General features: G+C 47.7%; 1 protein-coding gene across 17 annotated transcripts in view; it reads right to left on the reverse strand.

Moving 5' to 3' along the window:
• PTPRT (protein tyrosine phosphatase receptor type T) overlaps positions 1-12,464 on the reverse strand; it is a 1,024,383-nt gene continuing 1,011,919 nt past the window's right edge. For all 17 annotated transcript variants that reach the window (XM_023626585.2, XM_070247923.1, XM_070247921.1 and 14 more), the window contains 3 exons: positions 12,290-12,453; positions 8,998-9,133; positions 1-8,263 (listed from right to left, as the gene is read on the reverse strand). In XM_023626585.2, coding sequence (XP_023482353.1) covers positions 8,210-8,263; positions 8,998-9,133; positions 12,290-12,453 — 354 coding nt within the window. In that variant the 3' untranslated portion in view covers positions 1-8,209. The remainder of the gene's footprint in view (positions 8,264-8,997; positions 9,134-12,289; positions 12,454-12,464) is intronic.

Genomic DNA, 12,464 nt, shown 5'->3' on the forward strand with positions numbered 1-12,464 from the left:
TTAGGAAAACATGAATCTCAGGGTCACAGCTTTATTGTATAGATTTTCAACACAGCCATATTACAAACATTGTCAGGGAACATTTACAAGAATAAATAAGATGAACTTGCAGGTGTAAAAAGATTACACATCACTGTAATGTACAGTCAAAAAATATATTGATATTCATTGACCTGACATTATTTACTTTCTGCTTTTTTAAGCTAGAATTGGAAATGAAAAGAAAAAAAAGAATATTGACAGCACAGTGCTGGCTTCTTTTAAAAGTTAATTTATCTTGTTTTCTCTTCTCATACGTGCTTTATCTATCAAACACCCAAACTGTACAGGTGCAGGCCATTGGGATTCATGGAAGAGGCTGCAAACAGTGTGGAGACTTTGGTCTCATGCAATATCATATGTCCAGCAGATGTGAAAATGTCAGTCTCCCTGGAGTTGAGCGGGAACCCCATGATGGCCCTTTGAGGGCTCTGATGGTGTCCAGTACCCAAGGCAATGGTAGAAGCCTCGCCTCTTTGTCTTTCATTGGCTAGTAGGATATAGGGTGAAAAGAGAAGGTAGAAAAGTGCTTTTGAGTTTAACTGCCAATAAGATTAGCCTGGAGTGACCTGGGCTAGCTCAGGATCCACCTGGCAAGGAAATGGATGCACTGGGGATGATTATAATCATGTGTCAACTGTGTCACTGTGCTTTCCCTCTTGCAATCTGGTCCAACAGGCCTCAAGTAGGGAGTAGGGGTAGAATTAACCTCTGGAGATAATGTGTATAGTAAGCAAAGCCCTGCTTTGGGTCCTGCTTGGACCTCTACTGGTTCTGGCTGTCACTGATGGCCCTGTTGGCCAGTGGGTCTGAATTATGCCTGGTCTCATCAGAGATGTTGGTGGGCATTGGCTCTATGGCTAAGCAACTGTTCTCTCCAGGCTCTTTGATGATAACTGGCCTGGATGAGCCTTAGATGTGCGGCCAGAACAGCATATTGGCCTGTGTGGTGGGAAGACTTGGGTAGGAGAGCAGGGGGCTTCAACCTCCACAAACCAAGTACAACCTGTTTGGCTTTGTGCTCTGAGGGAATGAAGGAGTTCAAACACGGTCCTAGCTCCATAAGATCTCAGCCATCTAGGGTGGAAGCAACTTAAAAGCCACCTCAGCAATGCTTCTTTTTCCCTTAAAGAGATGTCTGGCTTCTGCTGGACCACTGCTGAGATGGGCAGCTCATCCTCTCTGGCAGATAGCAAGTTCTTCCTTACATCTAGTACGTTTCACCTCTTGGACCTAGTTCCACTCATGGGAGTGACCTGGGACTAGGAAACTGTGCTTGAATTTGTCTAACATTCTGCAGACCTATGGAGGACATAGGCACTAGTATTCTGCCTGACCCTTTGGAAGTCTGATGATACCACTTTGCCCTCTGAGCCTCCAGATTGCCCTGGGGGCTTTGGCCCAAGGAACGCCCTACATCATTAATCTTCCATGGCAGAGAGAGGGGCATGGCGGGCACTGAGAGTTTGCTGGACCATCACCTAGGAGCCCCACTGATATGTATTCACAAGCCCAAAGGCGCTGAAATACATGTACAGGGACTCAATTTTGGTAAGTTACTTCACATTCTCCTTCCTTCCCCAAACCTAAAAGTCCCACCCACCAAGGAACCATGAGTTACACTAATTACCTTGAGTTCCAGGTTTTCATACCAATACTTTCTTGTACAACACTCTAAGGCCCCCGGACTCTCATTCTTTGAACATTCCAACCAAGGATCAGGGTCCAAATTCCATGACCCAGGGCAGCTCTCAGATCCAGAAGGAAGCTCCATCGTGATTCAGCCCCAACAGCTCCTCCCTTTGAACGCTCTTCCATCCTAAGTCTTCCCACATCCCTTGTATCAGCCCCAGTGGACTACTCCCAATCTCTTAGATAACTAGGATGCCAGGCCTGGGGTCTCCCATTGCGGGTTCTGACTCCTCCTCTTAGTGAACCTAACATTCATGGGTGAATTTCAGGGGGTGAATGTGGCCCCTTTGATGACCTTTTCCCACTTTTTCTGGAGGTAGGTGAGAGGGATGAAAGAGATGGTCTTGGACTCTACAAGACAGTGGTACAGTCAGTTAGTGCCATGCAAAAGTCTATCTCTGGTCACCAGTAAACCGGAAGAGAGTCTGCTATGTGCACAACTATGGCTTAGACACCTCTGCTTTGCTTCTGAGGGTCATATCTATGACCCTGAAATATGTGTCAGAGGAAACCGGAGCTAGAACAGCCCCCTCTACTCTCTGCCACTGACTTCTCTCCATGCTGTTCAAATAGTACATGACCTCAAAGGCAGATGCCTGCTAGGTGAAGCCAAAGCCTACATTTTATCATTTCTAGATATGTATACATGGAAAACCTCCAACATGGAGCCATGGAGCCCCTGCATGGGAATATAAGAACAAGGCTGAATCTCAGCTGGTCTCCTTTAGTTGGATTCACTTTACCTATTTCCCTGGCTGTGATTTGGAGCTGGCGTCATTGGCTGAGAAGGAGTTCAGACTAGTCTGATGATGGAGAAAGCAACTCAGGCCTTCAGATGAAATGGCCATCCATGTCACTCATCTTTTGACCCACCCTTCAGCTTGGGTTGAACATTTATCCCCAGGGATCTTGGCCTAGCACAGGCTATTGGCCTTATGATTTAGGATTAGCATCCTGCTCATCTTATCCTTGGGCTCACCCATATTTTCCATGGCATTCCTCCTGACTCAGCTTGGTGCTAATGGCCTGTCTGTCCCGCCCAGGAGTGGCCATTGTCCAGGTTAAGAGAGGATAGCTTTCTTCACTCTGTTCTAAGGCTGTAAGATGCAGGAGAATTATAATTCCCTTCAGTGTCTCTGGATCTGGGTTGGGCAGTCACTCCTGCAGAAATGACATGATAAGTACCTGGCTGCTCCTCCCTGGGCCTCACTTCTGCTGTATGCAGCAGCCTTGCTAGACTGACACCTCTGTGCACACTACAGAGATTCATACCACAGCTTAGGAAATGTGGTTCCTGGTGATGATGCACAGCAGGAGCTAGCTTAGCAATGGGGAATGGATGATGAATAAACACGAGTGGTCAGAGGGAAAATTATCATCTTTTCTCCAAGACACTGAGACTTGTATTAAAGCAACAAGTGGTTCTGGCCAGTCCTTCCTCATCCCCTGTCCTGTTATGTCATAGAAGTGACCACTTTGCCTAGTAGTCCATATGCAGTATTGGTTCTGAGTATTCCAGTTGGGTCTCAACTTCTTGGTTTGCCTTCCTATTTTCCTGCCCAAAGCTCTCCAAATCTACCCCTACCTGGCCAAGCCTCCTCTCTTCACATCTTTTTCCATTAATTGATTGGCCCAGCATTCTATAGCCAAGAAATGGCTGGGCTTGCATCAGAACTGAAGACTGAGCTCTTTCCACAACAACCCCATGCCTCACCAAGGGATGAACTGTGCCATAGTAACCTGTGCTTCCTGGTAGCACCCCCTCAAGGGCCCTGCATGTTGTAAGAAACCAGTAAGTATGTGTAGTTGAAGTAAAGTGAGAAGCCTTCCAGACCCCAGCCCCTCCTGTAAAGTGTGTCCTCAGATTTGTCCATATTAGCAACCACATGACTCTGCCTGGACAAAGGGCACCACCTTCTAGAAGACCCAGCATTCAGGAATCCACTGAGTAAGGCTGTGTCCGCCTTCTCCTTTACCTTTAGGGTTTTATGGGCTCAGCCTTCACCACGCCAGATGGGAACATCCTCATCATTCTAGTATATGTCAATGGGTTCCTTCCAGCATCCACCTGAAGACTTGAGTTGAGATCAACCCATGAACAGTGAGGTCAGGATAGACCCCCACACCAAAGGATCTGCCTAGGGTAAGGTGAGCTGGACTTGAACTTGAGTCTTGAATTGGCCTCAGGAAGAAGCAGCATGGCCAGGCACTGTGCCTCTCAGACTGGGATACAGTTCCCTAGGGTCCATCGTAGTGAGTTGAGGGGATCAAAATCCCATGAGGGACAGGGCCCATGTGGTTTAAAAAATATTTATACTGTCATATTAAAAGAAATCAGGCAAAATTAGAGTGGAATGCAAATATCACATGAATTGTTAAAGTAAAACATGGAACCATGAAAGAATTGTAAGCTTCCCAGTGTCTGTTTTGGGCTTTACAAGACCCATTGGGTTATCTGTTTCACTCTAGTCTTTGCTATTATGGGTAGCCCATGGGGAAATCTGAGACACAATGGTAGAAAAATATTGTCTTTGAAGTAAAAAAGACCCATTTAAATCCTGGCTCCCTCACTCACTAGCTGTGGAACTGTGGGCAAATGATTCTTCCCTCTGAACCTCAGTTTTCTCATCTGTAAAATGGTAACAATCACAAACACTTTTGATGAATTTTGGAAGAATTCAGTGAGCTCAGACTTTGGAGTCCCCAGCACAGGGTCTGCTGGTTCCATGTGAGGGCTGACATCTGGCAGGCCATTGCTCAGGCCATACCTAAAGAGAAGGCCAGCACCAAAAGCAACCTGGCCCCTTCTGTTCCCACAAAGAAAGGTATACTGTGGCCATCTAGAGGCTCGGAGGCCCCTGGCTGACCCAGGATCTTCACACCAGAAAGAGTGAGAGGACACAATGTTGGGACACAGTGAAGATATATCCTGAAGCTATCTAGGCCATAAACACATGCAGGTGGGGACAGCTCCTGGCTTCTCATTAATTCCTTGCATTTTCTCCAAACAGAGTCCACACCTAAGAGGTGAGAATCACGAAGTTCTGTACTAAGTAAGGGTACCGTCTTTGGTACCCAAGAGACAAGAGGCTAGCCCTTGCTGTGGAGACTCAGAGAGCATTAATACTATTTTCCTCTGCATGTGAAAGGTCAGCTCACCCTATAAGTGGGGAGGGGTGGGAAGATACCTTGGGGGAGGTGGTGTTTGCTCAGAAGGTTTTTTGGGGAAGAGATTAAGTCCAAATTCCTGGGCACCAGTGCCCTATCTCCTCTAAGCTCTGTCTCACACTTGCCATGCAGGATCCTGGGGAAGGCATCCCCATCCACAAGCCTCAGTTTCCTCCTGTGTACACTGGCCCAAGACTCGTTCACTGCCCTACCTTCTTTGGAGGGTGGCTGGGTTGTGAGGAATGAGGGGATGAGCTGGGGGAACCATCACTGGCCCTTGTTGGGTTACCCCACCGTGGCCTGAGTTTTCACAATGTTCCTTCTCCCTGAAGTCACATTTTAAATTCTTACCATTTGAAATGATAGAAGACACTGTCATTTTTATCTGCCAGCTATTTCACCCTTTCCTGAACAGAAAAAAGCCCAGGATTTGTGTTAGAGAGTGCCTCCCTACTACCATTCTGTAAGGATGAGCCAAGATTTGAGGGAAGAGCATGTAACAGGCTGATTTGCTTTGCTACAGGCTCCTTAAAGGCTGGGGGAAGGCTGGCTGGAACAGTGGGCTGGAGCCAGGAGAAGCCAGCAGGACCACTGGGGGCTGGGGCCTGGGGACCTGCTCAAGCATACCTGGGAAGGGGCCCATGAAAGGAGAAGATCAAGTTCATCGTGGGGCTCCTTTGCCTTCCTTCGCTTTGAGATGCCTCCTTTTGAACCTCCAAAGTGACAGCCCTTCCTTGATCAAGTCTGTGTCCCTAGACTTCCAGATAGCTCCAGAGCCTGAGCCAATGGGAGCAGCTTCTGCGGGTCCCTTTCAAGTCCTGTCCTCATGGGCCTGGAGGCCTGGGTTGGTCACCCTGCTCTGTGGTAGAGCAGAGACCCAAAGTTCCTCATAGAAGCTGCATCTCATGATCCACTGCATTTTGTTCCAGCAACAAAATAATGAGCAGACAGACAAATAGATGAGATATTAAAAAGTAAACACTTAAGGGAATGTGTTTTCACAGTGTCTGATGAAAGGAAAAGAGGCAGCCCCACTCCCCCAGAGGGAGCCTTCTCTGACACTTGGCTGAGCCCATCACTCAAAGGCTCTGCTGGCTCCTTGTTGCCCACAGGGGCAAAGTCTGCACTCTCAGTGGAGCGTTCATCTCCCTGACCCTGCTCATCTCCTGCCACGCCTCCTGTCTGCTGTGCTCCACCTGAGCTGACCTCCCACCATATAACCCACCCATCCAGTGATTTCTCACACCTTTTTGCCATTGTACATACTGATTCCTTGGCCTGAATTTCCTTGTCTTCCTTTTTCTACCTGTTGAGACCCAGCTGGAATGGATGTCACCTTCTCTAGAAAGCCCTGGGCAAGAATCTGTCATGTTCCTCGACTCTATAACACTTGCACGTTGCACCGTGGTTCAAGTTACCCAGTATACAGTGAGCTCTTGAGGGCAAAAATTGTGCCTTATTAAATTCTGTGCTCCCCATGACCTGTCTGGAGCTAGATGAGCCTCCAAGATGGAGATTGCTCCATCCCAGGCCACCCCAGGCTGCCAGATATTGTACCTAAGAGCCAGCTAGAGACCAAGGTAGAGAGAGTGTCCCTGGTTGGCAGAACTCATAGCCTGAGGGAACAGGGAATTGTTTCCACTGGCTCAGATATTAAATGAGACTAGCTTTCCTGGGGAGCTGAGAATGAGTTACTAAAACATATCTGAAATTCTGGGCTTCCCAGAAGAACTGGCATCAGAAACAAAGAATTAAATTTCCATTATGGAGTTCTCTGCTCAGAAGTTTCTGGCCTTATTTTCTCTCCATAAAATAATTGCTTGGCTGAGGAAGGATGAAGAAAACAGTACAAATAAGTCTCAACATCATTATCTGTCTTTTTGGAACCCAGAATTTCATCACTGAGGAGAATGCCTCAGTTTGTAAAGTGGAGATAACAGGTTAATAGCTGGCTCATGGGGATTCTAAGGTTGCATGAGATGTCATATGGAATGTGCCAAGCTTGGCATACAGTAGATGCTTAGCAAATGTTGGTTCCCTTTCATTTACTCACCTACATTATGGGCAAGACCCTAGATCTTCTGATCCCTTTGGCCTGTTTTAAACCAAAGCATAACTGGGTCCACAATGACCTTTTTCAAGATGGCAGCTGGGATCTCCAGGAAGGAATTGGAATTTGCGGATCCAAGATTATGCACAAAGCTGGTACTCTATCTGCTCTAGAAACCAAAGGGACCATCTTCAGACTAGGCCATCTCTCCCTTGCTCAATGGCTGTGCTCTCCCAAGGTGGGACCTTTTAAGGACATTGTCAGGAAAGAGATTTGTTTTACAGCTACACATCTGAATTCTCTCCCCACCTTTTTTGTTTTTTTACATAAGAGACTAAGATTTTACACTCCCCCAAAGAAAGTTTCTTCTCACATACACTTTGGAAAATAATCAACTCTTATGTTGTTCATCCCTCCAAAAGGAGCCACCACCGAAGAGACACAGGGTCAGCCAGAGCCCTGCCCCAGGGAGGTGGTCCCTTTTCACAAAGACAAGGAGGAGCAGGAAAGTTCCCTGCAGTGCCACCCCCTCCCACTGACCACAGAAAAGCAAAGAAAACCTTTATTGAAGGGTGCTGTGGACACAGCGGGCTGGCCAGTGAATGACAGCAGGTCAAGACCCAGGCTGGGGGAGGGGTAGAGAATGGTAGTGGGCCAAGCCCCATGCAGGTTAGGTGTGAGGACGGGGACCTCTGCTGTGGTCTTGGGAGCATCCTGAGGTCACACTGATCCAGACTGGCAGGTGTCCAGTGCCAGAGGCCCCTGAAGGAGATTGCAGGGGGCAGCAGAGCAGGGACCTCAAGAACTCAACCATTTCCATAGCAGCGTGGGAGAGAACCCACATCCCCTCCACTCTCAAGGACAAGCAGGACAGGGAGGTGCTGCCGAGCCTGCCACTCCCCAGCACCACGCAGTCGGCCTGCCATGAAATTCACACACTTGAAAAGAGCAAAAGCAAGAGGTCTAGGAACCGAAAAATCTGGGGCCTTGCTGTGGGTGCACTTCTGCATGGACCGTGGCTGTGGCTGGCTGGGTGTGGAAGCGAAACCTTGGCCTTTCAGAACAGCATCTCCCACAGCTACAGGAGACCCTCCCCCAGAAGGTGCAGAGCCCACCACAGAACACGGGACCACAAGTCTTCTCCTTGGAGTTGGGCAGGGTGTCGCCTCTCAGTCCCTGGGCCCAGTCACTGCCGCTCACAGAAAAGGGGGCTTGGCTGCAGCAGGTTCTGGACTCCGGCAGGTTCCCCATCCCATCAGGCTAAAAGGAGCTTAAATATTCCAGTGCCACCTCGTATACAAATTTATACTGTTCCTGAGAGGACGAAAGGCAGAGAGGGAGACGAGGAGACAGGAGAGAGATGAAAAGGAAAGAGAAAATGCATTTAGTTCAGAGATACAGATTTTAAAGAAAATTTGACGTCTGTACTAACAGTCAACTCAAAATTATCCATATGGATTCTGAATCAGTAAATCTAGAGTGGGGCTCAAGATTCTGCATTTCTACCAAGCTCCCACGTGATGCTGATGCTGCTGGTCTATGGACCAGACTTTGAGTAGGACCTCACTTTGAGAAAGTCCACACTTAGAGTAGGTTTAAAGATACATATTAAAGTTCCTTGTGTATGGTCTGTCTCCATCACTCTGCCTGCCCACTCTCTTTCCATCCCTTTCTCCATAGTGTGCTCGCTTGACGCTTTATACTGTAAAAATTAACATAGATTAATTAGAATAGGATTGGACTGAACTGAAAACATAATTCACACTCTACTAATCCAGAATCCCTTCCTCTAAGCCTGAACTAGTGACACTCTCCTAAGGAATGGAAAGAGTAAAACAAGAGTGTACAAGGATTAATATTTGGACTGTCCTATAGAACAGAGAAGTTGGTGACGTCAGAAGGGAGGGAAGCAGAGCAGATAACTGCATGCAAAGGTTGTAGGCTGTAGGGACTCAATAAGCACCTAGTTGTTGAGTATTTTTACTATTGATGCTGTTTTCTTCACGGTCAGGCCCTGGCTACAGGAGAACAGTTCTTGGGACACTCACCAGGGTCTCCACCATGTTGGACTTGTTGTTGCGCAATGTTTTCACGATGTGGAACACGTCAATGATGTTCTGCTGCTGGATCATCTCGCACACGCTGCAGATGGCACAGAAGGTCCCACTGCGGCCTCCCCCATTTCTAAACACAGAGCACAGAGGTGAGCCAGATTCCTGGGTACCCTCAGGCACCTGCTGACCCTGAAGCCACATCAGCAATAGTGGGGAGTGGCTGCCTTGGCAAATGCATGATGAGGCAATGGTGAAAGCCTGAACCTGAGCCATGAGTTACGATTTGAGTCTCATCTGTGTTATGAATCTGCTTTGATCTTGGGCATGTCACTTCCTGTGTCTGAGCCCCAGGCTCCCCATTTATATAATGAAGGGGTTAGACTAGATGACTTTTGAGAATTCAATTAGCTTGATGTTTGCTTGATTCTATGAGCATGTTACAGTTACCTGTGGGACACTGACCCGAATCCTCAGGGCAGACAGATAGTGTGTCTTCATAGATGTGGCACTTGCATCCTTGTCTAAAAGGATGCTCTGGGTCCACTTACACATCCAAAGAAGACAATGGAAGGTGGCATGTGATTTTCCTCATAGTTCTTCGCATCCACTAAGGACAGCAATACCAGAGACATCTCTGCTAGCATAGGGTCAGCCAGTCTAAGTTTTGGAAGGAGGATGGGGTGGGTCTGAGATGCCGTGTCCCAAAATGATAGGTCTCTGTTTGTGCATGCTGGTTTAATCAAGACCCTCCTGATCTGAGGAATAGAGATACAGGGCTCTTTGCAGGGTCATCCTTCTGTCACTCCTTCTTTCTGATGCTCCATAAGTCATCTTCATGGAAATACCCCTTCAACTATTTACAGAAAGTCCCTTTAGAAATCTGCCAGATTTGGAACTCCTGGGCATGTTGCCAAGAGCAACTAATGTTTTCATGCAATGGTCTGTGTCTTAAGAACATCTGGACGGAAGCTAAGGCACTCAGTCAATCTCCCAGATGTTTTATCTATAGGATACCCAAAGACCAGATGTTTCAAGTACAGACAGTTGCCCTTCATCCAATGCCTGGCCAGTGCTTACATTTCAATGTCTGTTTTGGTGTCTCTGGCCCCCAAAGATGCCAAGGTCCCTGTTGATAGAAGGACACTCCCGTGCTTTCCTTTGGTTCAAACTGCTGGTCACCTTAGCTAGGGGGAACATGGATAAAAAGATACTTCTGCAAAAAGCAGGCTAAAAAACAATCCCATGGGAAAGAGGAGGAAAGGAAATCCCAGAAGGAGGGTTCAGCATTTCCTGAAGCCAGAAAAGCAGAGTCCAAGAGGAAGAGGTGAGTGGACACAGGCAGCTCAGGGCCCAGTGGAGTGAGACTGAACAGGTATGGCTCTGTGCTAAAGGTGAGGCCCCCTGAGTTTGCGGGACAGAACTAGAGGGAGCAGGGGTTAGTTGGCAGGGAACAAGCTGCCAGTTTCTGGGATGTAGGCAGAGCCAGCTCAGCTTGGCTGGCGTCACCCACCATGACATGCAACATCTCACAGCATCTTCCTGGACTCCAGTCTGTGATGTGCATCCTTTGGGAAGGGGAGATTGCTACCAGTGGTGGCCCTTAAACTGTGTGTCTGTGTGTGTGTGTGTGACCTCCCTTTAAGCTCTCTGATTTTCCTGACATGTGCATGCACCACCTATCTGAAAAAGAAGGAACAATAATGGTGGGTTTGGGTCAGTGTGCTACAGGTAACTGTAAAATGCTCAGAGAACCAAGGAAACATCAAGCTAATTGAACTCTCAGAAGTCGCCCTTCATTATGTGAATGGAGAGCCTGGGGCTCAGACACAGGAAGTGACGTGCCCAAAGTCAATGGCCTGGTTTTGAAAAGAGTGAACTCAATTCTGAGCTCAGTAGGATGTTATTAATGCCTCCACCGGCTCCAGAAATATTTATTTGAAAAAGGGAAGACTTTGTTTCAATCTTCCTTTAGCATAACATTTTTAAAGAGTGAGGCCCTCTCAATCACTTCCCCCCAAATCATTTTACGTTCTAAGAAGCAAAGTGAAGGAGTGCAAATCAAATGTTCCACACATAGCTCTTACGGCCACAGATTGGTTTTGGGTCTGAGATCTTTGTAGAATCTTTCTCTGAGGTGGCTTTATCCTCCTATGGTAGACTTTGACACATGCTCTCTGAAGTGGTTACATTTAAACCATTTGCATAGTTGCTACCGTGACATTGTGCATGTCTATGTTGGTAGATAAATTGTTTTTGTTTTCTCAATATTTCATGCCTAAACGCCACAAGATCTTAAGTTGATCTAAGTCAAAATACCCATTGGACAGAGGAGGAAACTGAGGCTCACAAAGTTAAGTGATTTTCTTGATGACAGCTTTTTTTTTCTAGATGACAATCCTCTGGGGGTCCTGACCTCTACCCCACATTATGACATCAGGGCCTATTTGACCAGGAAACTCTGTGCCTCAACCATGCCCATTCTAAGACAGGAGGCAAAGGTTCCAGTTCACCCCAGTAATGGAGACAGTGCTCCCAAGGCCCTTTGCATTCACTGGTCAGCCCCTCAGGGCAGTGCTCCCCCTCATGCTCTCCATGTCCCGGTGTTCCCACTGTGCCCATAGTAGAGATGTCCCAGCAGGCAGACGTGGTGGATGAGTCCTTTGGTTTACTCAGAGGCAGCGTGGGTTAATGGACAGCACAGTAGCTTGGAGCCCAGTGGTTCAAACCAAAGCTCCTCTCATAATTGCTTGATCCCTTCCTCTGCCTGTGTCTGAGTTTTCTCACTACAACATGGTAATATCTACCTCACAGATGGAATGAGGTGATTCATTTAAAATGTCTGGCATTAAGCTCACTTAATCAATGCCTTCCCCTTTCCTCTTTTCCTTCTGTAGGAAATAACAGAAGAGGATCTGGTCAGTGGAACCCACTTCATCCTGAGCTTTTTTATGACTAGCAGGACACATCATGCCTCCTGTTGGACAGCGGGGCTTATCTCCCTGTTGGGAGCACTGAGAGCAGTCTGTCCACCCCCTATGTTTGTGGAAAGGCCACCAAGTTTTGCATCAATAATATGTTATGTAACATTAGTTCAAGGCAAAAAATTGGCAACCCCAGTCCATTAAAGGATCGAAATTCCTTGAACACACTCCTATTGGCCTTTAAGGGGTGTTGAGATGTGGTATAGCCAGGCATGCCTAGGACTGGTGTTTGTGGCAGCAGCATCCTCGTGCTCGTCCTATTACCCACCACCCTGTTGCCCTGGAGACCCCTCCATGGTACTCACAGGCAGTGGACCACAGTGCGTCCCTCCCTCCCGTCATACTGCTCCTGCCACTTCTCCAACCGTCGGACCACTTTGAGCAGAGAGCGCTTGGAGGGGGGTGTGTCCCGGTAGGCGGGCCAGCCAATGTACTGGAGGTGCTGGACTATACGATACCCATCCTGTGGCTGAGAACAGA

The sequence above is a fragment of the Equus caballus genome, chromosome 22 (genome assembly GCF_041296265.1).
Source record: "Equus caballus isolate H_3958 breed thoroughbred chromosome 22, TB-T2T, whole genome shotgun sequence".
Lineage (NCBI taxonomy): Eukaryota > Metazoa > Chordata > Mammalia > Perissodactyla > Equidae > Equus > Equus caballus.